A 25,584-nucleotide genomic window follows, 5' to 3' on the forward strand; every position below is an offset into this window, starting at 1 on the left:
AGCCTGTGGATGAGCAGCCTCCTAGGTGGACCCTCGCACATGCGTGCATGGCTGACTTAGATTGGGCAGTGATAGAGAGCAGCGTCGGTTGAACGAGGTAGAGTGAACGAAGAGAGGGAGCGGTAATAGTGAGAACAAATGTTTTTCGAAGGTTTTTAATCACCGCAACTTAATGAGAGGTTAACTGTGCACAAAAACTGTGAGGCTGACAGGTCCAGTAGTTCACGAGATTAGCCTCAGACAGACAGACGGACGGACAGACACGCTACCAAACGCGCAATGAGTAACCTGTTGAATCATTTCCCCCCCCACTTTTTCTCCCCAATTATACTTGGCCAATTACCCCACTTCCGAACCGTCCCGGTCTCTGCTCCACCCCCTCTGCCGATCCGGAGAGGGCTGCAGACTGCCACATGCCTCCTCCGATACATGTGGAGTTGCCAGCCGCTTCTTTTTACCTGAGAGTGAGGGGTTTCGCCAGGGGGACGTAGCGCACGGGAGGATCACGCTATTCCCCCCAGTTCCCCCTCCCCCTTAACAGTTGCCCCGACTGACCAAAGGAGGCGCTAGTGCAGCGACCAGGGCACATACCCACATCCGGCTTCCCGCCCGCAGACACGGCCAATTGTGTCTGTAGGGACGCCCGACCAAGCCAGAGGTAACACGGGGATTCGAACCGCCGATCCCCATGTTGGTAAGCAACAGAATAAACCACTACGTTACTCGGACGCCCACCTCTGTTCAGTTCTTTAACATTTTATTTTTGAATATGTCAGCAGATAGCGTAATATATTATCGATATTGTGTAAAATACATATCATGATAGTATTATGTTCCAGACTTTTCCACATCGCTCAGCCCTTGTGTCACACACAAGCACTGGCTCAGTCTCCGAGAAGGTGGAGCTGATACATTATCTTACTTAAGGTTAGCTATTGATATGGTTCACAACACATCAAATACAAGGCTGCTATCTGTATTACTCATTCCACTGCATTGCGCAAAAGAGGGAGAGAGGTCCACATTGTTTAAATTTCACAGAAAACCAACACGACTGGTTTGCAGCAACCGCCATCAAGGCAACGGCAACAACAGTTTTGCTTCATACCCCTTGTATTCTCCTGTGCAAGCTGTCATAAACCAAAGAGCTTATGCAGACCATACATAAAACCATGGGATTTCAGTTAAAGGTAAATGAGGACTAAATGATGGCTAGACACCGAGTTGACACATCTTCCTGAGCAATGACTCAAGTTTTCTAACTCTGACACACGACAATTGTTCCGATTCCAGGTGGACCAGAGTAACACACGGAAGAGGGGAGCAAGAGTCAGCTTTGAAGCTATTTTATGGATTAGCAGACTCCACCATTGTCCATTAGGACACACGTCCTGTTTGTCTGAGGGAGGCGATCATAAAACGTGCTAAATCAGTAAGGGGGGGGGGGACTTTTGGATGGGGATTGTCAAAAGGGACCAAATCAATACGGATAAGGAACTTAAGCATAATGTGTTTGTGTGTACTTGAAGACCAAATGTAGCGGCTAAATAACAGTACTGCGACATTCAATAAAACATTACACAAGTGTTAAACAAGATTTGGGGAAGTGTGTCAAAATGAGATGCCAGTGAGATTTGAGATACAGAGAATATCAAACATCATCACAATGATTGTGTTGAGAGAGAAGTAAATGCCATAAATAAACAATCCAGTATAGACATGTTGTGAGTTAGAGCAGTGTTTCTCAACCGGGGGTCCGCGGACCCCTAGTGGTCCGTGGTGTAATTGCAAGGGGTCAGTGAAAATAAAATATCTTAAAAAAAAAAAGATCCTATGACATTTATAGAAATAGGATTATTTTACTCAAATGTGACTGAGACCTTTATCTACCTAAACTATAAAGGGTAACAGGACTTTTTTCTCTAATTACATCTGTTTCACAAGTGTAATTTATTGTATTTTAATAAGAGATCTCGCTCCCGTTTGCATTGTTAAAAGTTACTGCATAAAAATTCTGTTGTTACATATATCTGAAAGTTACTGAATACATATTCTGTTTTGTCACATATATCTGAAAGTAAATGCGTAAGAATTCTGTTTTGTTAACTATATCTAAGTTACAACTGAAAGCTCTTATTTTTGCCCCAAAGAGTGAATAAATGCTATAATGCAATTTAAAATGCAGTTTCTACTGTTTCTATCAAATTGCAACCCCCCTCCCCCAAGATCAGGTGGAGGGGTCCTCAGGGTAGATCAAAAATACGCAGGGGGTCCAGGACCCCAAAAAGGTTGAGAACCACCGAGTTAGAGTACTCGAACCACTGCTGTTAAGTGTCCTTTTAATTACTTGGTTAAAGAGAGTTGAGTTGGAAGCTGTGTGTGTGTGTGTGTGTGTGTGTGTGTATGTGTGTGTGTGTTTGTCCGCGAGTGCACGCATGTACATACATGCGTGTGCACGTCTGTGCACGTGCATTCTCATACTTGAATTATTCTCTTCCTGTGAGTGTTTCGATGAGGGGAAACCGGTGTCTGTCCACCCTTCTCTGCAGACAGAGGTGCTATGGTTACACCTCCTGTTTGTTCGAGTATTTCCTTTAAACTACCTAGACTGTGGCGGAATTTGGCCTGCCACAGTTTCATAATGAACCGAAAATATTTTTGCATTTCTCATAATAACACAAAAGATCCCTAACGCGTTTTTCATCGCTGCTTAAGCAAAGCATCTCTCACGCCTAGTTCTTTCTGTACAACTCCTTAATTTACATATTAAACTCAGTTCATTAAAGGGTATGGTCGTAGCTGACAGAGAAATATTTTTAAGTCAACTGGCAGATGACACGGCTCTCTTTCTCAGAGATGCCTCGCAAGTTTCTGTCGCTATCAACAGTATCCAGTCCTTCTCGAAAGCCTCTGGACTTTTCCTTAATCTTAATAAATGTGAACTTTTGCCTGTTAAAGACTGTTTGGCGACCTCAATTAATGGGATTCCTGTGAAAGACTCTGTAACATACCTCGGTATTCAAATCACTAAAGACAGGCAATCCAGAAGCTCTGTAAACTTCAGCCCTATTATAGAAAAGTCCCAAAAAATCTTTAATCACTGGCTGCAGAGAGACTTGTCTCTAAGGGGTAGAGTTCTGCTTTCGAAGGCAGAAGGAATCTCTCGTGTAACCTATGCTGCTCAGTCCTTACATGTCTATAACACAATCTGCAAATCAATTGATAAAATGTTAAACAATTTTTTATGGAAAAACAAAACCCACTATTTACGAAAATCTGTTAGTTTAAGTGCATATGACAAAGGTGGTTTGAATTTTATTGATTTTGGTGCACTCAACAATACCTTCAAGATAAACTGGATAAAAAAATATTTGAAAAATCCCACATCTATCTGGAATTTAATTTCACATCATGTGTTCTCAAACTTAGGCGGCCTTAATTTCCTGCTGCTATGTAATTATAGCATTCCAAAAATACCTCTGAAACTTTCTCACTTCCATCAACAGGTCATTTTAGCGTGGGCATTGATATACAAACACAATTTCTCTCCACAGAATTGTTTCATCTGGAACAACTGTAATATTGTTTATAAGAACAAAACATTGTTTTTGGACAGATGGTTTAACAATGGTCTTGTTTTAGTTGGTCAATTGTTCAAAAAAGATGGGCTGCTATATAATTACTCTGAATTTCTAATGAGATATAATGTGCCAGTAACGCCTAGAGAATTTTTGGTGGTATTTGATGCTATCCCTTCTGGTTTGTGCATGTTATTCAGGTCCTCTGGCAGCTCTCCTCTCATATCATTCAACCCTCCTGATGTGTCACAGTCTCCTCTTGGTACTGTCTGCTTCTCATCATGTAAACTTCTGAACTCCAGAATAAGAGCCATGTTTCAGGATAGCCTAGTCTCCGTCCCACCAGCAACATTTTTTTGGAACAACTTTGTGAATGATGTTGAATGGAAGAAAGTTTGGTCATTACCACAAAGATTTTTTTAACAAACAAAGTCAAAGAGATTTCATTTAAATTGCTACACAAATTCTACCCTGCAAAACAATATTTATCAAAGTTTAAAAATGATATAGATGTTGAATGTTCTTTTTGCCAAATGCATCCTGAAACATGTGTCCACTTATTCTGGTCATGTCAGTTCACTTATAAATTCTGGAGAGACTTCCACAAGTTTATCGCTGATTTTGTCTTTTCTGATTTTCACCTTTACTATAAGAATGTTATTTTTGGTTTTCATAATTTTAATCACAAAGATGGTGATGCATTCTTTTTTATAAATATGCTTTTATTTTTAGCCAAGTTTCATATACATAAATGTAAATTCTCCAACAGAAAGCCTCAACTCTTTGCACTTAAAAAAAAAAGAAGTTGAACAATATATAAGGACAATCTCTACTTCAAAAAACACAAAGGCTTTAAAAACTATCAACATTTGCAAATCTCTGAATCTGTTTACATAAAATATGATCTCACCTTTATTTACTTATTTTTTTCTGTTATTTATTTTTTATAATTTACTTTCTCTTTTGTGTCTTTGTTTTTTTTATCTTCTATCTATTGTTTTTGTGGTGTCTCGTGTGTCTATTTTGCTCTGTTTGAATGTATTTGAAGTATCAATAAAGTAAGAAAAAAAAATCTCTCACGCCTAGTCAGTCAGCCACTCCCCCCCCCCTGCTGCGCACACACACACACACACACACACACACACACACACACACACACACACACACACACACACACACACACACACACTAACATTCCCGGCAGCATCCGAGACACCAAGGCATTTTGAGTGTAGCGCTATCTATCCTTTTTAACTGTCAAGGACAACGCTCCTGAGTTCTCTATACAACTCGGTATCCAATAAACTATTGAAGTATGTTAACTTCGCTTTTTATGTGTTTAAAGTATGTTCTAAGGCTCTAAATGTCTTACAGTGTCATCTGGTAACTCCAACTTAAAAGTTGACTACCCCTTTAAGGCGCTCAAATATGGCATATGACCCCTTTAAGGCAATCTAACATGGTCTAGACACCACAGGAATAAACACACATGAATAATCCACACTCACACAGGTACATAGAATTATATATACAAATGTATTATGAGTAATAATTATTAGAATGAATGAAAGTGATAAGCCTCAATGGCTAATGAGCCTCTGCATTCAGATATACACAAATTAATCAGACTAACACATTAGCATACAGCTCAATAACCCTATAACTAAGCCGGCAATAAAATAAAAGAAAGTCAACCCCCAGTTGCAGGCCTGTTTCTTTATCGGGTACGTGGGGACCCTAAACAGCCCTCTTCGCTCTCCTTGGGAGCCCGCACATCCGGCTTGTACTCACAAAGAATGCTCCTCTTCGTCTCGCGCTTCCCGCCGCAGCGCAGCAGCGAACGTCAGGCAGGCAGCCATCCTAGCTAACTGGCTAGTTAGCCGTTAGCACCATCTCACGGTCGAACCGTGCGCTCGCCTCGGCAGCCCAACACGGCAACAGACGACTCCTTCTGCGTTCCTCGATGGTCGCATGAACCCACCACTACACTGTACTGATAACGTTACTTCGCTAAACTAGAAGACGGCCCGACTCACTGTGGGGAGAGCCCCTTACCGCATCCAGTCCATTCGCCCGTCTTGCTGTGCTAGCAACGAACACCGACTGGCTAGCTCGCTCCGTAACGTCGCTGGGTCCACATGTGGGACTGACGAGTAGTCAGTTTGTCTCTACAGTTCACACAAACGGTTCCCGGGATGGGTCTCGGTCAGATACCCGCACACATCACTGTTCACTAAACTTCAATTACATTTCTCTCACCGCAAAATAGCATATAACAACTCGACATCAAACTGCTCCGTTTTTCTCACACAAGGGACGAGAGACCTCCTTCTCTCCGTCCAGTCTGCTCGTGCTGACGTTTTCCGCTGCCCTCTCAACCATCACATTCAAGGTAAGGTATTCTCTCCACAGCCAACCAATCACAACAATGGTAAATTTCCACTAAAGCAAATGCATTTCACATTGGTAAACAACTTTTGCAGAACAATATCAACAATATAATATATTCATATTCAAAAGGTATACAAAATAACAAACATAGGCCAAACTCTTATCTAATAGTGCAATGTAATAAATCTAAGGCCTATAATTTAACCACAGGGTTACATGAGGATACAACATCGTTTGAGGTACGCAACGTTACCCATTAGTCCAAACACAATTTTACCATTATCAATGTACGGCAGCAAACATAACATTACTGCAGAAGTTATCACTGATAATTAACGTTAATCTAACATTACCTAAGTTAGGTAACGTTACCGTTGGCTAGCGATGTTAGCTCAGTCTCCTCGCTTATGTTGACTGGCATATCCAGCTGCTTGTCGTGAAAAACAATTTATACCGTATGTAACTTCATATCTAAAATCACCGTTGTTACCAGTGGCTCTGCCTTTGTTTAATTTAAATAATGTAAATTACCATGTATTTAATTCGAATCCCCATGTTACCTCCGGCTTGGTCGGGCGTCCCTACAGAGACACAAGGCTGTGTCTGAGGGTGGGAAGCCGGATGTGGGTATGGGTCCTGGTCACTGCAATAGCGCCTCCTCTGGCCGGCCGGGGCACCTATTCGCAGGGGAGGGGGAACTGGGGGGAATAGTGTGATCCTCCACGCCCTACGTCCCCCTGGTGAAAGGTTGATGCTAGATCCAACGGGGTGTAGGCACGGAAGTAGACGTGATTGGTTGTTGGTTAGGGTTAGGTTTTAAACTCTTTTTGAATTTCCATTGTTATTAAGCGTTAACGTTAGCTATCGCTACAGTACGATCTGGCAATGTTAAGGTCAGCTGTAAACTAGCTAGCTAAATGTTTCACTACGCATCGTTTGTTTCAAGTCAGTGCGCTTCGAGGTTCCATGCTGTCTATTGGCCGACACAACAGCCAATCACGGCTACTTCCGTGCCTACACCCTGTTGGATCTAGCATCAACCCTGGTGAAACCCCTCACTGTCAGGTGAAAAGAAGCAGCTGGCGACTCCACATGTATTGGAGGAGGCGTGTGGTAGTCTGCAGCCCTCTCCGTATTGGCAGAGGGGATGCAGCAGCGCCTGGGACGACTCGAAAGAGTGGGGTAATTGGCCGTATACAATTGGGGAGAAAAAGGGGGGGGGTCAAAAAAATGTTTTTCCCTAGGACAAGAACTAAACCGAAATAATGACACTGCTAACCAGCGACTACGACAAATGGGGACAGATCTACCCAATAATCAGCCTTTCGGCACTTGTCAAGCATCAACTGTGAGATACTTCTGTACAATGCACAGAGGTTATGGCAGTATAACCGAAGTTGCCAAGATGGGTGCCAAACATTTAATCCATTGCGCTTACATGGTAAACTGTGTAATCTTCTTAACTAAAAGAAGAGCACAAACAGTGTGCGCCAAGTGCATCTTTTCTTTTCATTCATTTGGCTACTTGTAGTCACCTTCACTTTCAGCTCAAATCAGACCTTCATAACAGGCTGCAAGGACAGCGCCTGGCTGCCTGTCTGAGGGTCTCCATCAGTGGGTTGAGCCTGGGGGAATTCAACTACAAAAGGGCATTAGAACTGTTTTTCTCAAAGCCCTGGAAAATCAAATGTCCAAATTCAGGATGCTAAGTTTGCCAATAGGAATGTGGGGAGAGTTGATAGACACCATGTCCTCTACCTATAATAGATAATAAATCGGGTGTCCGGGTAGCGTAGCGGTCTATTCTGTTGCCTACCAATGATTAGCTACTAGACTATTCCACACAGTAACATATTTTTGATAAGGTTATAAAAGGTCATTTTGCCTGATTACCATTACCGTGATTAATCACTTCCATAGGAAATAAATGGTGGCAAATTGGTCGCTTTGTGTAGCTTTGCCATATGAGTATCAGTCAAAATGAATTGTACTGTAAACTTTGATGAATTCATACTGGTGCTTAAAAACAAACATCTCGGAGCCTAAATTTCCCCCATTGGTGACTCTTGAAGCAACAGTGGGGGAGTTTTATTGTTTTTCACTGTGGAAATGTCTTCGAGTTGCATGGATCAAAATCAGCGCTTTTCAATTGATTCTCAATTACAGCCACTTATCACCCTTTTTATTCACTGTTTTGTTTTTTGTTTTTTTGCCCTCCATAATTTCTGTAAGAGATTAACTGTACCAGATGTCCGTTTTCAAAATAAGAGACATTTGAGCTTTGAGATGATTTTAAGAAGCAAAATGCCATTATTTGACCTTGTTTGTCGTTTAAAACAGTATAGCCTCATCTTGGTTTGAATAATATAGATTCGGTTATAATTCTTAATCTGAAATTTAATAAATTAGGATTTGGTGTATATATAATTTGTAACGCAGATGTAGTCAATTGTAAATTTGGATAAATTAAATTTATACCCAGTTTTAATAAATGCTGATGGCAAAATAACATGAAGTTACAACATTAAATTGGTGCGAGGCAGTTTTTATCTTTCACTTAGGGACTGTCTGCTCCTTGTCATTCCCATCACAAGTCCACACATGCAGTTAAAGCTTCTATTCCCAAGACTCATGCAACCAATCATATGGCAGTCAGTTCTACCATCAATGGGATTAATGAATGGGAATAAGACTGGGGTATTTTTCAAGTGATGCAAGCAGTAAGTGGTTTTCTCTCACATCACCAGTAAATCAAAGCAGCCAAACCCAACCTGGGAAATTAATAATGTGTGTTGATTAGGTTTTCACCCATCATGCAGTATTGTGTCCTGCTGTTATTTTACTTGAATCATTCAGTTTTAGGTTGAATGCACTTTAATAATTTCACAAAAGTCAGGGCTCTAAGAAAGTAAAAGCACCATATAAGGACTTCTCTCGCCCTCACACTATTTAGAGGTCCAACTTCCTGTAACAAAACAAACATTAAGCATTAGCTCACTCTAAACTTCAAACAATAAGACATATCCAAAGGTCTTTTGTAATTCACTACCCCAAATGAACAAATGAATAATCAGTATCCACGAACTCACAAGATAAAGCAGTTGTTAGTAGAAAAAAAATGGACTGCTAACATAAGCAAGATTTCAATATTATACATGCATATCTAGGTATAAGGTCATCTAGCAGATGCTCTCATTCCAAATCACTTACGGTCTAAATACACAAGCCCACATGTCACATGACCTCAGAAAAAAACAAAACAAAACCTAGTATTCTGGCCAACACTGTGATGATGAGAATGATGACTGTGAGGGGGTGGTGGGGGTTTGGGGGGGGGGTGCAGATAGGGAGGAAAAAGTGGTCAAGAGTGACAGACAAATCTAAGGAAACACACAGAGAGAGAGAGAGAGAGAGAGAGAGAGAGAGAGAGAGAGAGAGAGAGAGAGAGAGAGATTAAAACATGCGAGACTTGAATAAGGGAAAAGGTAAAGAGAGAAAGCGGAGAGGGGAGTGTGTGTGTGTGTGTGTGTGTGTGTGTGTGTGTGTGTGTGTGTGTGTGTGTGTGTGTGTTTAAGAGAGAGGGAGTGAGAGAAAACACTGACAGTGATGTTCAACAGGACTTACTTTAAAAAGCATTCCTTGGGCTGGCAAATTGCAGTGTGGGATAGTTTTTCCATTGCATGCCCTGCCTTGTACAGAGTCGGGCTCCGCTGGGTCAAGCTTTGACTTTTAGCTGCTGCTCACAGAGCGGTACTGTATGTGCAGGGCAGGGAATGTGCCCTATTTTAGGGACTGGTATTCGTTTCCTTCAAACTAAAACTATAATTGTATGTTTACGATGCTTCTAGACTCGATAAATCATTTCATGCATTGGCTCTTTGGTCATCTATTCCAGTGGTTCTCAACCTTTTTGGGGTCCTGGACCCCCTGCGTATTTTTGATCTACCCTGAGGACCCCTCCACCTAATCTTGGGGGAGGGGGGTTGCAATTTGTAGAAACAGTAGAAACTGCATTTTAAATTGCATTATAGCATTTATTCACTCTTTGGGGCAAAAATAAGAGCTTTCAGTTGTAACTTAGATATAGTTAACTAAACAGAATTCTTATGCAGTAACTTTCAGATATATGTAACAAAACAGAATATGTATTCAGTAACTTTCAGATATATGTAACAACAGAATTTTTATGCAGTAACTTTTAACAATGCAAACGGGAGCGAGATCTCTTATTAAAATACAATAAATTACACTTGTGAAACAGACGTAATTAGAGAAAAAAGTCCTGTTACTCTTTATAGTTTAGGTAGATAAAGGTCTCAGTCACATTTGAGTAAAATAATCCTATTTCTATAAATGTCATAGGATCTTTTTTTTAAAGATATTTTATTTTCACGGACCCCTTGCAATTACACCACGGACCAATAGGGGTCCGCGGACCCCCGGTTGAGAAACACTGATCTATTCTGCCCTGTTTATTAATTTCTTTGCTTTTTTTTATTTCTTTATTGCATCCTCATTCATTCTGTGAAACACTGTCTCTATTTTGAAAAGTACTTTACTGCATGAATAAAGGTCATGATTATTTTTTCAAGAAACGTGGGAACCCTGAAAATGTCTGTTGTGGATACCGCTACTATATCAGAACTTTTATCCCGTTTCATATTTTTAGCACCATGATAATCAGCATCGCCATCGTCTTTTATTTTTTTCCATGCTCCACTTCAGGCTATCATTACCCTCAGTGGTATTTTCACTCTCCTTCTGATCATCTTAATTGCCGTCATCATTATCGTCATTGTAACTATCACTATCACCATTTTCATCACCATCATTATCATCACCTTATAGTAGCGGTCTTTAAATTCAGCTATGATCAGCCACTCTGAAATCTGAAGTCCTAGCCGCGAACGACCAAAACCGAAGCAGTTCTATTCATATTTTTCTATTTATCTACCTCCATAATGGCACAAATACACTGTAAATAAAATACCAATGAACCATGTCCTCTGGGACATCATCTGCACTTAGAGCTGTTATCTGATGTGTGCCTTCACCTATCTGAATCCATCCATCCATCCATCCATCCATCCATCCATTATCCGAACCGCTTATCCTGCTCTCAGGGTCGCAGGGATGCTGGAGCCTATCCCAGCAGTCATTGGGCGGCAGGTGGAGAGACACCCTGGACAGGCCGCCAGGCCATCACACAGGGTCGACATACACACACACACACACACACACACACACACATTCACACCTAGGGACAATTTAGTATGGTCGATTCACCTGACCTACATGTCTTTGGACTGTGGGAGGAAACCGGAGCCCCCGGAGGAAACCCACGCAGACACGGGGAGAACATGCAAACTCCACACAGAGGGACAACCCGGGATGCCCCCCCAACGTTGGACTACCCCGGGGCTCGAACCCAGAACTTTCTTGCTGTGAGGTGACCATGCTAACCACTGCGCCACCATGCCGCCCCCCCCCCCATCTGAATCGTATAATAGAATAGAATGGAGGAAATGTTTTAGACATACACAGGATCAGCTACCAGCATTCCGGTGCTACCTGTGATGTAATGCACACTAACGATTTTCAAACCTTGTAAGGGTTTAAACCTTCTCAGTAGAAAGTTATAATGCCCATGGATTAGTTTTGCCTGACACATGAGCAAACATGCAGACTTAAAACTAGTGTATTCCAGTAGTGAATTCAAGTGTTAACATGGCTATAAAATGACAATGGGTTCATTTTCAATGAGTAATCAAAGGTTTATAGCAAGCTCATCAAACAGAACACATTTCATTTGGAAGGAGCTATTCTTTCAAGATCAAGATAGTTACATGTTGCATTATGTCAGAATTTCAGGTTCAGGTTCCTTTATTTGTACCCGTAGGTAGATTTGGTTTGCAGTAAAACAAGGCATCCACCTTGACACACATTTTACAAAGAACACGAACAATAGACAAACATTATAAAAGTGCATGTTTGTCTGTGTTGTTTGTAAAATGTGTGAATTTCTGTGTGAATTTCGCTATTAGTTTGAATATGGACTATAAGACTCAATTTTAATGTGAATTAGACTGCCAACAACTACCTCCCCCAATACACTTTGTAACTGTCAGGTAGTTTTGAAGCAGTTGTGAAGTATTGTTGGGTTACAGTACAGAAAAACTAGCAAAATAAAATTGAGGTCGTGTGAAAAACACATCTTGAATTTAAGTCATAGACGAATATCTAAAAGTCAGTGCATTCTTATTCTAATCACATGTGGATGATATTCTGAGAAGATGCAAACAGGGAATTTTGGCAACTATATTTTAGACCTAGTAAGATTTTTTTTCCTAATACATTTCTTTAGATCCTACTACTGAACCAACTGATTTTACTTCAGTAATCAGTTCCTATCAATGTCTGTGAATGTTCTCACTCATCCAGGTCATGGTTATCCAAAGGAGTTGAATCAAGTGCAACTGGACATGGTATATATCCGTGAAGGCGTTTCGCCTCTCATCCAAGAGGCTTCCTCAGTTCGTGCCTTTCTGACTAGACCAAGCTAGTCTGACTGGCTGGTGATGAGACTCAGAATTTATCCTCTAGGAGTCGTTGTCAGAGCTATTGATGTCAATGGCTCTTTGTGATCCGATGTTTACCAACGCCCGTCGCTAACAGAGCCATAGATACGAGTGGCTCTTTTGTGTAACGATGTTTGGCCGCGCCCGTCGTTATCGGAGCTATTGATATGCGTGGCTCTCCTGTGCTCCGATGTCCAACCGGGCCCGTCGCCAAAAACAACAGTCGGTCACTAACGGCTCCAACAACTCTCATGACCACTGAACGATGAAGTCGAAACTAACACCCCCAACGACCGTCGCTGCTAAACAAATGCAAATTAATAGCTCCGATGGCGACGGGCCCGGCTTGACATCGGATCAGAAAGAGCCATGCATATCAATAGCTCTGACAACGACTCCTAGAGGATAAATTCTGAGTCTCATCACCAGCCAGTCAGACTAGCTTGGTCTAGTCAGAAAGACACTAACTGAGGAAGCCTCTTGGATGAGAGGCGAAACGTCTTCACGGATATATACCAAGTCCAGTTGCACTTGATTCAACTCCTTTGGAGTTCCTATCAATGTGTTTATTCTCTGTCGCAACTCCTATAGATAGGAGTGCAAATCCACAGGGCCCTGAAAATTCTGATCCAATATTTACTCGTTGTCGTAATTCTATGATTCCGCAAACCTTATGGATTTCTTTCTTCAAACATAGTTGATAAACTGGGGGGGGGGGTATGTAAATATTGTTTTTCTTAATGGTAAATCCCTTCGTCACATTGTCCTTACCAAATAAAAGTAGGGACATTGGCCCCGATTGATGCAAAGTTAATTTAGACATGTTCCCACTAATGGTTTAATCAGGAAACAATGTGTTGATGAGCAAACCTGCTGCTCTTAATCAAAATATCATCTAGGAGCCAAACCTAACATAAGGATCCTATCTGTGAACCAACCATTGCATTCCAGTGGTCAGTATCACTTGCCTTGCTAGCACTATGCTACTGGTCATTATCACTTGCCTTGCTAGCACTACGCTACTGGCCAGTATCACTTGCCTTACTAGCACTACACTACTGGCAAGGCTCAGCGTTTTTGGTTTTTATTTTTCAAAGCCATCCAGCATGCTGAATTTCACCACAAGAGGACACTGTTACATAACCTCACACGAACAGGAACAACTTTTGGATCCGTGGAAACATAAAATCAGGGAGAAAATCAGTTTAAACCGATCTGCTCCTTTTAAAAAATCTGGGTATTTTTTGGTGAAAATCGGTAAAAACTGAAAACGCTGAGCCTTGATGACTGGCCAGTATCACTTGCCTTTCTAGCATGATGGTACTGGCCAGTATCACTTGCCTTGCTAGCACTATGTTACTGGTCAGAATCACTTGCCTTCTTAGCACTATGTGACGCTATAGGTCAGTGGAGCTGTGATCGTTGTTATTATGCATAAGGAATCTGAATTGCTGTCTAAATATTTGGTTTAATCCAACTCTGCGAGATTATGTGTTGGCTGCAGACAACAGCACACACGGATACTCTAAATGATAGAGGGCAGCTGCATTTGTGCAAACATACAGTGTACACTCACCAAGGCAAATGCACGAGAATGTAGGACACGTCTAAATTTAAAGGAAGGACTCATTTCATGTGGAAGAATTGGGGCCAGGTTGTCACACCATTTGTGTACTTTACTTTTCTTCTTCAACCGGATCTAGTTCTTACAACAGGAAACCCTGGGTCAAAGAGGGGGGTTTGCAAAACTGGGTCCCCACCATGTCAGACAAGGCACAACCTCAAACATTTTGTCACTGGGTACTGGAATAAAACAGAATTGCAAAAATCATTTATAAATCATCATTTTGACAACATTGTGACACACAACTGTATAAACGTTAGTATCTTGACACCTCACTTGACCCCAACTCCAATGAAAAAAACAGAAAAACAAAAAAACAAAAACATATTGTACCGGTTGTTTTCTCACTGTGAGGTCATTCCAAAGACAATTTTCCAGTGCTGGCAAGACATTCAACACAGTTACCTGCTGCATTCTGATTCATTTTCTGATTTATACCCTTTGTCCCGTTCTACTCTGTTTCCTTCTATTATCAGAGAAAGAACTGTTTTCATTCCATCATTCATCATCCTGGTAATCTTATAACACTCCCAGCGGGCTAAAATACATGTACTCATCTCATCTGGATTTTACCCCCCACCCACCTCGTATCTCTCCCCCTCCCTTTTACATCAACCTTGATTGCACGGTATATTCCCTTAAAAAGAAAAATGCCACAAGTAATCTTTAAATGATAACATAAATCCTAAGAAAGCCAATACAGAAGAGCGCAAATATGAACATACTGTGGCTCCAGCAGGTGATGGAAAACAAGAGTGTCAACATGCAGAGCTTCTGCAGAGTAGCTGAGAGATGGCTATCTTGCAACGTTTGGTAAGGTAATTAACAGGCATAGTTAATGAAGTCACTCAACAGATATCGCAGATAAACAAATCCAGAAGGTGACAAAAGACGGTAAATCCCGCTGTCTTCGTTGTCACTATGGTTAAAGGTAAACAACAACTTCATCTTAAGGCTTTGCGACTAGTTAGCCCTGCCCACCTATTTCAGTGACAGATGTTTTGTGGAAACTGATGTGTTTAATTGATTAATTCAGCCTCTTAAAGGCATGGCACTTTTAAATTTACCGGATGCAACTTCAACGCGGTGCACAGTCTAACTCTTGAACTTAAAGACAAGTGTGAGAGGACGAGAATAACCCTGTTTAATTCGGTAATGAGAAGAACATGAGGGGATTAGCTCAATATATGGAAAAGGGAAGTGAAACTGGTACTGTATGCGTGCACACATACAACACGCATACTCACAAATATGGGTACACACACGAGAGAGATTCTTACTTCATTTTTTTTCTTGATGATTTTTTTTTTTGGTACGTTATACCTTTATTAGACAGTGGCATGAAGAGACGGGCAGGTAATGAGGGGGAGAGAGGGAGAGGGGGGTGTGACATGCAACAAAGGTCGCTGGCTGGATTCGAACCCAATTCTTATCTTTGAATTATACTACACACTACTCTCACTACATGAAATGGACACAGTAAAGGGGACTTTGTGAGGTAGATCCCAGAAGTAGATTAAACCCTGCTTGAATGAAACACCAGAATAGATGAAAAAAGAGTCAAAAGGGAAGTGAGGTGCTGGGATAACGGAAGAAAATACATCAGCATAAAAAAAGTAGATGAAACACTACAGCAACACTACCTCTCCTTCTATGGTAAGCATGGCAAACAGGAAAAACAAAGCTAAAGACGCACACATATATGTAAGTGTGTGTGTGTGTGTGTGTGTGTGTGTGTGTGTGTGTGTGTGTGTGTGTGTGTGTGTGTGTGTGTGTGTGTGTGTGTGTGTGTGTGTGTGTGTGTGTGTGTCATCAGATGCTGACCTGTGAGCATGTCCATGGTTTGAGGCGTGGAGTCTCCTGATGACCTCCTCGCTGAAGTCAAAATGAACCCTGCCTCTGGCACAGGGTGAATGCCGGTACATTGCCCCAACACTCACACGGACCCACACACACACACACACACTCTCATTCACACATCACCTAAAACATACCACCGCGCACCCGCACGAGCCAACGCCGCTCATAAACGCAGGCAACGCGCCGTTAGTGACCACGAAGAACTTGGCACTTCACCCGGCACCACAAATTTGCCCAGACGCTCCCGTACGCACACTAGCCAGTACAATCAACAAACACACACATCACTCATGCCGGCGTGCGTACGCACAAGGAAGCATGATCACACACACACAAGCACAAACAGGCTGGTGCCAGCTAAACAACTACTGTCACTCTCACATGCCGGTACAAAACCCTGACACGGTCTAGTAACACACTTATAAACAAATACGTAACACAAAGGATAGAAACAAGTAAATTCTGTCACACACGGATACACTGGAAAGACTCATACACGCAGCAATAGACGTCATAGGCAGACTTACACTCTTAAGTACAACGATGACATGTCATACAATGTCACACACTGACATAGCTGCTACGCACGCTGTCTTTAAAAAAAAAGATGCTGTTTCAGTCACCACCTATCAGACACCCCTTACCCACTGGTCCATCAGAAACACTCCCCCAGAGCCAGTCACCCTACCCAGACACACAAGCACGGCAGTATGAACTGTGGTCCATGCATCACACCTCGCATTCCGTTTCACTGTCTTTCATTCTTACACACAAACACACACATATACACTTGCACACACACCCACACACACACACAGACCCTCATCCTGCCCTCTCTCTTTGCAGAGTGTTCTTCTTTAGTCGCAAGCTATACTTCCTCCCCATAGAGTGTATGTGTGTATGTGTGCGTGCACGTGTGTGTGTGTGTATGCCCGGAACATGTGTGTGGCGCTCTGTTCCCTCCTGAGCGGGTCCAACGGAGCAAAGAGGGACATCCAAGTTCTGGAGTGGAGTCACCGGAATGGACTCGCCATCCATCCATAAGACATTGCCGAACCAGCTGGTTTAAATTGTGTTCCTACGAGGATACACACGGATACACCAAACAAACAGACTGCTACGTACAACCGCCAATCATCAGTCCCTTCAAACATGTGCTATTTCATCCATGCATTTGATCGGAGACACACGCGGTGTATAACGGTGCAAAAAGACGTGAGAGGTCTCCACTCTGTCGAGCTGGTCTACCTTAACTACCACTTTAGTCTGTATGAGAGAGAGGTGGCAGCTGGCACTCTTACAGGGGGGCAAACCATCTGATACACCAGTATACAGGATATACCTGATATATACATATATGCATATATATGTACATATATATGCATATATGTGACATGTTTGTCATACATACACATATATATATATATATTATGATATATGTACACACAAATATATAATATACTATTATATATACATACCATATATGTATAGACATACATACATACACCCCTATATATACAAACATATACAGATATATAACATGTGTACATACATACATACACACATACATATATTATGATATATGTACACATATATTATACATATGTGTGTGTGTGTGTATACATACACACCTATATATACAAACATATACACACATATGTACATACATAGATCTATACACAAATATACAGGATATTCTTGTGTCATGACAGCGGAAGGGTGCCTAATTCGTCCTCAGAGCAGTGATTTTGGAGACGTGAGAGTTACTATAGACAGCTATGTATGACAGATTGGTTGAAGTGCTACGTCTGATAATGGAGAATACAGGAAATAAACTGTAATTTGCAACGGTTTGTGCTTTTCAGTACACTGTAAATTCTAAAAGTTTATTCAAAAGATTTAGGAAACCGATTACATGGGAAAAGTTAGTAAATGAACTTCACTGTGTCAAGTTATGTGAAATCATTTGACATAAAATTGTTTCACATAACTTGACAAAATTAAGTTAATTTACTTACTTTTCCCAAGTGTAATCGGTTTCCTAATTTTTTCTTAAGCAAACTTAACTTTTAGACTTGACAGTGTCAAAACTAAAAGCAACATTTGGTTTGAAACCTGTCCAGATTAGTTTGATGTGAATTGTGAGAGAGATAGTTATTGACGTTGCAACAGAACATCACAAAAGTGATAAACTGTGCTATCATGCATTTTATTTTCACTAATTTAATCTGTCCTTAGGTGCTGATGGCACAAGAGTGTGCCACCAGCAGCCCAGACAATGCCCGACTGACCCCGCCTGGGACGTCTAACCAATATTAATGGGAAGAATCCACTAGCATCCCAAAATCACAAACTAAACGTTTGTAAATGTGGCAGAACAGAAAATTTTAACATCAAACTGACCACACTTGCATATACCATAATGACAAATTCTTCCATTTATTCAGGTATAATCCAAGTTTTAAACAGGCGTGAACAGGTCTGTATACCTGAGCAGTCCGGCATCTCCTCTCCCACCTCAATTTCATGACCTTAACTGTCAGCAAGGGAGGTGAAAACCTTATTAGTCAGCATCAAAAGGCAACTACACCCACATCTTTGTTTATAATCATCACAGAAGTCAGCCGGCGGTACGGTCTGCAGGCCCAGCTCAGCAACAGTGCATTTTGATTGATGGCTTACTATGTGACGTGGAAATATATAATTTAAAAGGTAATTTTCCCTGATTGTAAAGAGGACCAGTCATTCATAGCTCAACATAAGCTATGACAAAGCTACCAAGTAAAAGGTCCAGAAGAAAGGTGACAGCGTGAGAAACTCTCTTAACTGGAGCTTCTCAACGAAACCCATACAAGTTCACTGGACTGTCCCATATGACAACAAAGAGCATTTCTTTTAAATGACGGTCACAACAGCATGAGTTGGACGTTCACGTCATTCATTGGGATGTGACTCAATTCTCGCCGTTCCTCTGAAAGACGAGAAGGAAAAGGAGAGGAGTCGGGTTATGGAGGGTAGAGTGACTGGCCCGCAGAGTACAACGACTTTCTCACAAAGCAACCAACCCTTGCTACCGAGAAATGCACTCAGTGAGGAAAAAATGGTTAATGCGGGACGAATAGAGGAAGAAATGGAGGATCGCGTGGCCACAGGGCTGTTTTCCTGGTCGTGACAATGGCAATGGTTCAGTGGCATTCCTTCCTAATGACCCCCTGGGGCACGACCATAGAACAAGGACAGACCGAGAGTGCATTTTGTTTACACCTGCTCTATGAAGCCTGCAAAATAACTTCAGTAATACTGTCTTAGAAATAACTACGGTTCAGGAGAACGGGCGTTCTATCCATACCGGCTCTGTGAGTTCACCGGCCCGATGACGTCAGCGATAGCGTCACAGTCTGCTGACAATAGTGCGAGGCAGTCCTGTATTTTGCACGGATAGTAGGCCAATCTCTGGAGTGGGGGGGGGGGGGCATTTCCACTTAAAGCATCTAAATGTTAGCCAGAACTGTCTTCCAGAATAACGATAAGACATTTTCATGGAGAAAAAAGAAAAGGTCATTATTTTCCGTTGATAACCGACACACAACACTGACTCTGTATGCATAATTTTAAATACACTTGAACAGTTATGATTGTATCAAACATGTCTGGCATTCGTTTTCACTTGTTCAGCCTCCATAACCAAACATTATGAAAACAATACTTAGACAATAAACATTTAACCAAAATGAATGAACAACCATGCCTCGGGTAACATAACAAATGCCACAAATCAGCATAATTGCTAAGGCCAGACCTCAAAAGCCCTATAAAACTACTCACTCTTGGGCAGGGCTACTGCTGGTATTTATATCCTTACATAACCTTTCTTTGGATATATGAAAATAACAGTATAGTACATTATGATTTGATATCGTGGTTCTGGATCCCCTAGAAGTCACTGTTGAAGACAACTACCCCTGCTGTTGCATTGTTGAATGGAAATGAGGCCGAGCTGCATTGTAAACGGTAGAGGGCGCCCTTTCATTGCTTAGAAGCATGAGGTGGCACTCGGTTGCGGCATACTGCCTACTTCCACAAGATGGTGACATGCAACTTTAACATAAGGCTGCGTGGAACGAAATTACATGAGAAATTAAACCCACATTGGTGAGGCAAGCAACATACGTCACTGTCACCTGATGAATCTAGTTAAAAGCTCGTTTAAAGGATTATATATATTATATTTTCTTAAATGTTGGGTGGGTGTGTGTGTGTGTGTGTAACATAATTTAACATGAAAGCAAACAGAAGACACAAGTCAATAAATAGCCTTTTCCTCTCGCATGCCCTTTGATGTGGATCAAAATAGCAATTTAGAGTCAAACAAAGAAGACTCCAGAGTCCCACTGCCAGGGCTTTTTCTACGTATTTTACGTAAAATACACTGAGAATAAAAGCCGAGCCTGTATCATACCTAGTAGGGGAAAGCGACACGCATGGGCGCGCGCACGTGTGTGTGTGTGTGTGTATATATATATAATATATAAATATACATATATATATTTCCTGCATCTGTATTTATATATATATATATATATATATATATGTGTGTGTGTGTGTGTGTGTGTGTGTGTGTGTGTGTGTGTTAACAAGAGACATGAGAGACAGACAGGCAGAGACAGACAAAGTTACTCTGCGTCAGAATGAGCAATGCAATGCCACAGGGGTGAGAGAGAGAGAGAGACAGACACAGAGAGCGAGAGAGAGAGAGAGCGAGAGAGAGAGAGAGAGAGAGAGAGAGAGAGAGAGAGAGAGAGAGAGAGAGAGAGAGAGAGAGAGAGAGAGAGAGAGAGAGAGAGAGAGAGAGAGAGAGAGAGAGAGAGAGAGGGGCTTTTCGACTTAAAAATAAACATGAATACAATGTCACAAATTCACAGCAGCTTTGAAACACAAACTTATATAAACAGACAGAAATAACATTATCTGAAAACATTACTAAACGTTAATTCATCATCCATCACTGAACAAATGATGTCATTATGACACCACTGATGTACAAACACAACCATGCTCTTCATTAACTTATGACATTTAAAATCAATTAAAACTCTGGCTTTTACGAGAGAGGTGAACACAGGGACTATTTCTTCACAGTTTCCCTTCTATCTTGCTCTTTCTGCTGATATATATAGATATAGATATATAGACAATGTAGCTTCACAACCAATAAAGTTAAAAAGTTGCCACAAAATAAAAGCAGTTTGAGACCACACTTCATTAAAGGAAGAAAACAATCTAAAACACCCAAAAGTTCCCCAAGTCATCTGCAGTCTAAAAAACAATGAAAAACAGTTTCGACTAACCCACAGAAAGGACATTCATTAGAAACAGTGTGATTAATCACACAGATAAAAGAATTCACTGCAGCAGGTCCATGTCATATTCTCCACCTTAAGTCACCTGTTGGCTTGTTTAAAGGCAGGTTATAGAGGACTCTCCAAACTGGCTTCACAGTGTTGCTGAAGCCAAGTTTTTCCTCTCCAAACTGTATCTAATTTACCATTCAACTTATTCTAACTTTTACACAACATCTGTATATTAATTTTCCCTTCACATTATGCAGATCTAAGTCTTTCCTCTGCTTGACATCCAACAATAAACCAGAACAACATCCTAAATTTGGTAACAATTGAAAATCTGGAAACGGGTCCTCTTCATCTGGAAACGCCTCTCCTTCCCAAAAGCATTTGTAACAGTTCATTATATGCTTCTGTTAGTTCTGCAGTCGAGCCATTTAAAATGGTTCTCACATGGCGAACAGATTTCAATCCAAACAGTGAAGCCACAGCTTCAGTGGTCATAAATCCAAGTCCAGCTACATCCGCTATCTGTATGAGAGTTGTAGCACCAGCGGAGCAGTGTGTGTGATGGGGGCCTGGTGTTCCCCCTGTCCTGTATGTCCATTTTGGATCCACCAATCAGAGGTCCCTCCAGTAAGCAGTACAGGGAGACTGATGGCTCCAAACGTCTCTTTTTAAAAAGGGGCCAAGCCTTAAAAACGCCCTTATAAAAATCAGGCAAAGAGGACAAATCCAAAAACCTGGAATCCATTAAAAAAAGCGGTGTCAATACCTAACTTATCTGTTCTTCTCAAAATGCTACTTGCAAACTCCTTCCACACTGGATAATTAAACCCAGTCAGACATTTCTGTGCAAACTTAAAATGAAAAGTTGCCACTCTACTTGCTAGGTGTACCAGGCCTTGCCCCCCTCTTCGCTAAGTAAAGAACACTCTTGAGGTACCCAAATGCATCTTATCCCCCCACCCCCCACCCACCCAAAAAAATCTACTAAAACTGCCTGTAATTTTGGGAGTAAACCAGTAGGTGGCTCCATACAAGCTAAACGGTGCCATAGTGCTGATGATACGATGTTATTAATGACTAGAGCTCGTCCTCTAAAAGACATCTGAGGGAGCAGCCATTTTCACTTGTTTAACCTTCCCTTCATCTTCTCTAACATGCTCTCCCAGTTTCTCTTAACCATCTCTTCATTACCAAGATAAACACCCAGATATCTGATACCATCCTTTTTCCATCCCAAGCCTGGTAAAACTGGAAGACCACCAGACCAGTCTCCAACTCCCACTGCTTCACTTTTTCTTCGGTTCACCTTTGCAGCAGAAATAAGACGAAATTCAAACACAATTTTATCAACAATATTCATGTCGGATTGGTTTCTAATCAGGACCATGACATCATCAGCATAAACCGATAAAACAAGAGCAGGATTAAAACCTGGTAAAACCAAACCATCAATACAGGACCTCATTTTGTGTAATATGGGTTCAATAGATAATGCATAGAACATTCCAGATAGAGAGCAGCCCCATCTTACACCTCTATGTACTGTGAAGGGAACGCTCAGCCCCCCATTTATCTTCAATACACTCTGAATGTCTTGGTAATAACTCTGGTCATAGCAGTGAGATGCAGGCTGAGACCGAACTGCTCCGAAACTTTCCAGAGATAAAGGTGCTCAACCCTGTCAAATGCTTTTTCTCTGACCCAATGAGATGCGACTAAAGTTTGTGCCCAAAGAACTAGAGACATCGAAAACATCCCTGATTAAAGACACATTGCCTAAAATGGACCTACCAGGCACACAGTAAGTCTGGTCCAGGTGAATTACTTCATCCATCACTTGTTTCAACCGGTTAGCCAGAGCCTTGGACAAGATTTTATTATCTGAGCAAAGGAGGGAGACTGGACGCCAGTTTTTAATGTCCTGAGGTGTCCTTTCTTCAATAGCAGAGTAATAACTGCTCTCCTGCAGCTCAGAGGCAGATTTTCAAAACTCTCATTGAAAACCTCCATAAGGTCTTGCCCAAGTTCATTCCAGAAGGTCTTATAAAACTTCATAGGAAGACCGTCAATGCCCGGGGCTTTTCCTCCATCCATCCCCTGCAGGGCTGCATAAAGCTCCTCCAAAATCAGTGGGTCCTCCAGCTCAGGGTGGTCATCTCTGGACACTGTGAGTAAACCCTCACAGAAACACTCAAACAGCTGTTCACTCTCCACATACTCTATTTTATACAGCTCAGAGCAGAACTGCACTGCCCGTCTTCAGAAATCGTGAGATTCTGTCAGCTCTTTTCCATCAGCTGACCTTGAGGTGTGGATGTACCTGCTCTGCCCATTCTTCTTCTCCAATCCAAAGTAAAACTTGGATGGAGCATCCATCTGGTTGATGCTCTGGAAACGTGAGCAAACCAGTGCTCCCTGAGCTTTAGTGCCTAGTAGGTCAGCTAATAAAGCTTTTTTGGATTTGAGAGCTTCAATATGCCCCTGATTTCCTGTGGATTCAATTGAATCTTGGAGTTCTACTATTTCAATCTCTAGAGCGCTCAATGATAGTGTAGTGCTGGCAAGAGCAGCTTGATTTTAACCTTCCCACAGTCCCATCACTGTCTCAAAGAAGCAAAACTGTTCTTTTCAGACCTATGAACCCTTCAGAAAAAAGCTAGAAAGAGATAGAGAGAGAAGCGAGAGAGAGAGAGAGAGAGAGAGAGAGAGAGAGAGAGAGAGAGAGAGAGAGAGAGAGAGAGAGAGTGAGATGAAAGAGAAAGAGAGAGAATATGATTCAACAGGGAACATGCTTTGAGAATGTTGACTGAGAAGTATACAGAAGGCCAGAAGAAGTTACATTGTGTCTTTGTGGATTTAGAGAAAGCATATGACAGGGTGCCGAGAAAGGAGGTGTGGTATTGTATGAGGAGGTCGGAAGTTGCAGAGAAGTATGTAGGAGTGGTGCAGGACATGTATGAGGGAAGTGTGACAGTGGTGAGGTGTGAGGTTGGAATGACAGATGGGTTCTGGGTGGAGGTGGGATTACATCAAGGATCGGCTCTGAGCCCTTTCTTGTCTGCAATGGTGATGGACAGGTTGACGGACAAGATCAGGCAGGAGTCTCCGTGGACTACGATGTTTGCGGATGACATTGTGATCTGTAGCGAGAGTAGGGTGCAGGTTGCGGAGAGCCTGGAGAGGTAGAGGTATGCACTGGAGAGAAGAGGAATGAAAGTCAGTAGGAGCAAGACAGAATACATATGCGTGAACGAGAGGGAGGACAGCAGAACGGTGAGGATGAAAGGAGTAGAGGTGACTAAGGCATAAAAGGTTTAAATACTTGGGGTCAACTGACCAAAGTAATGGGAAGTCCAGAGGAGAGGTGAAGAAGAGAGTGCAGGCAGGGTGGAGTGGGTGGAGAAGAGTATCAGGAGTGATCCAAAGGAATTGAATCAAGTGCAACTGGACTTGGTTATATATCCGTGAAGACTTTTCGCCTCTCATCCAAGAGGCTTCATCAGTTCGTGCCTTTCTGACTAAACCAAGTTAGTCTGACTGGTTGGTGATGAAACTCAGATATTTAGCCTCTTTGGAGTCGTTATCAGAGCTACTGATGTCAATGGCTCTTTTGTGTTCCGATGTTAAGCAGCGACGGTCATTGGGGGTGTTAGTTTCGACTTCGTTAGTGCTCCATTCAGTGGTCATGAGTCGTTGGAGCCGTTAGTGACTGACTGTTGTTCTTGGAGGCTAAGCTTTTGAGTCTCCTGGGTAGAGATGAAATGACGGCATTGTAAGTGGGAGATAGGTGGTCACGCAGACCTCCTCCTGTGTTGAGGGATGTTTTTCCAGTTTCGCATAGATGGCTTCCTTCACCCCTCTTTCAAACCATCTATCTTCCCTGTCCACAATGTGTACGTTGCTGTCCTTGAAGGAGTGTGTCTTCTCCTTTAGGTCTAGATAGACTGCTGAGTCTTGTCCTGAGGAATTTGGCCTTCTGTGTTGGGCCATCCGTTTGTGTAGTGGTTGTTTGGTTTCTCCTATGTATAGGTCAGTACAATCCGCATTGCATTGTACAGCATACACCAGATTGCTTTTTCGGGTGTGTGGTACACGGTCTTTGGGATGAACCAGTTTTTGTCGGAGTGTGTTTCTGGGTTTGAAGTATACCGGGATGCGGTGTTTGTTAAAAATCGTTACTAAACATCGGAACACAAAAGAGC

The 25,584-nt window shown here is 41.9% G+C and overlaps 1 protein-coding gene across 1 annotated transcript in view; it reads right to left on the reverse strand.

Moving 5' to 3' along the window:
• pde4ba (phosphodiesterase 4B, cAMP-specific a) overlaps nucleotides 1-16,432 on the reverse strand; it is a 110,731-nt gene extending 94,299 nt beyond the window's left edge. The window contains exon 1 of the mRNA XM_056277211.1: nucleotides 15,996-16,432. Within this exon, the coding sequence (XP_056133186.1) occupies nucleotides 15,996-16,096 (101 nt within the window). The 5' untranslated portion in view covers nucleotides 16,097-16,432. The remainder of the gene's footprint in view (nucleotides 1-15,995) is intronic.
• Nucleotides 16,433-25,584: the final 9,152 nt, after the last annotated feature.

The sequence above is a fragment of the Lampris incognitus genome, chromosome 3, assembly GCF_029633865.1.
Source record: "Lampris incognitus isolate fLamInc1 chromosome 3, fLamInc1.hap2, whole genome shotgun sequence".
NCBI classification, from domain to species: Eukaryota; Metazoa; Chordata; class Actinopteri; order Lampriformes; family Lampridae; genus Lampris; species Lampris incognitus.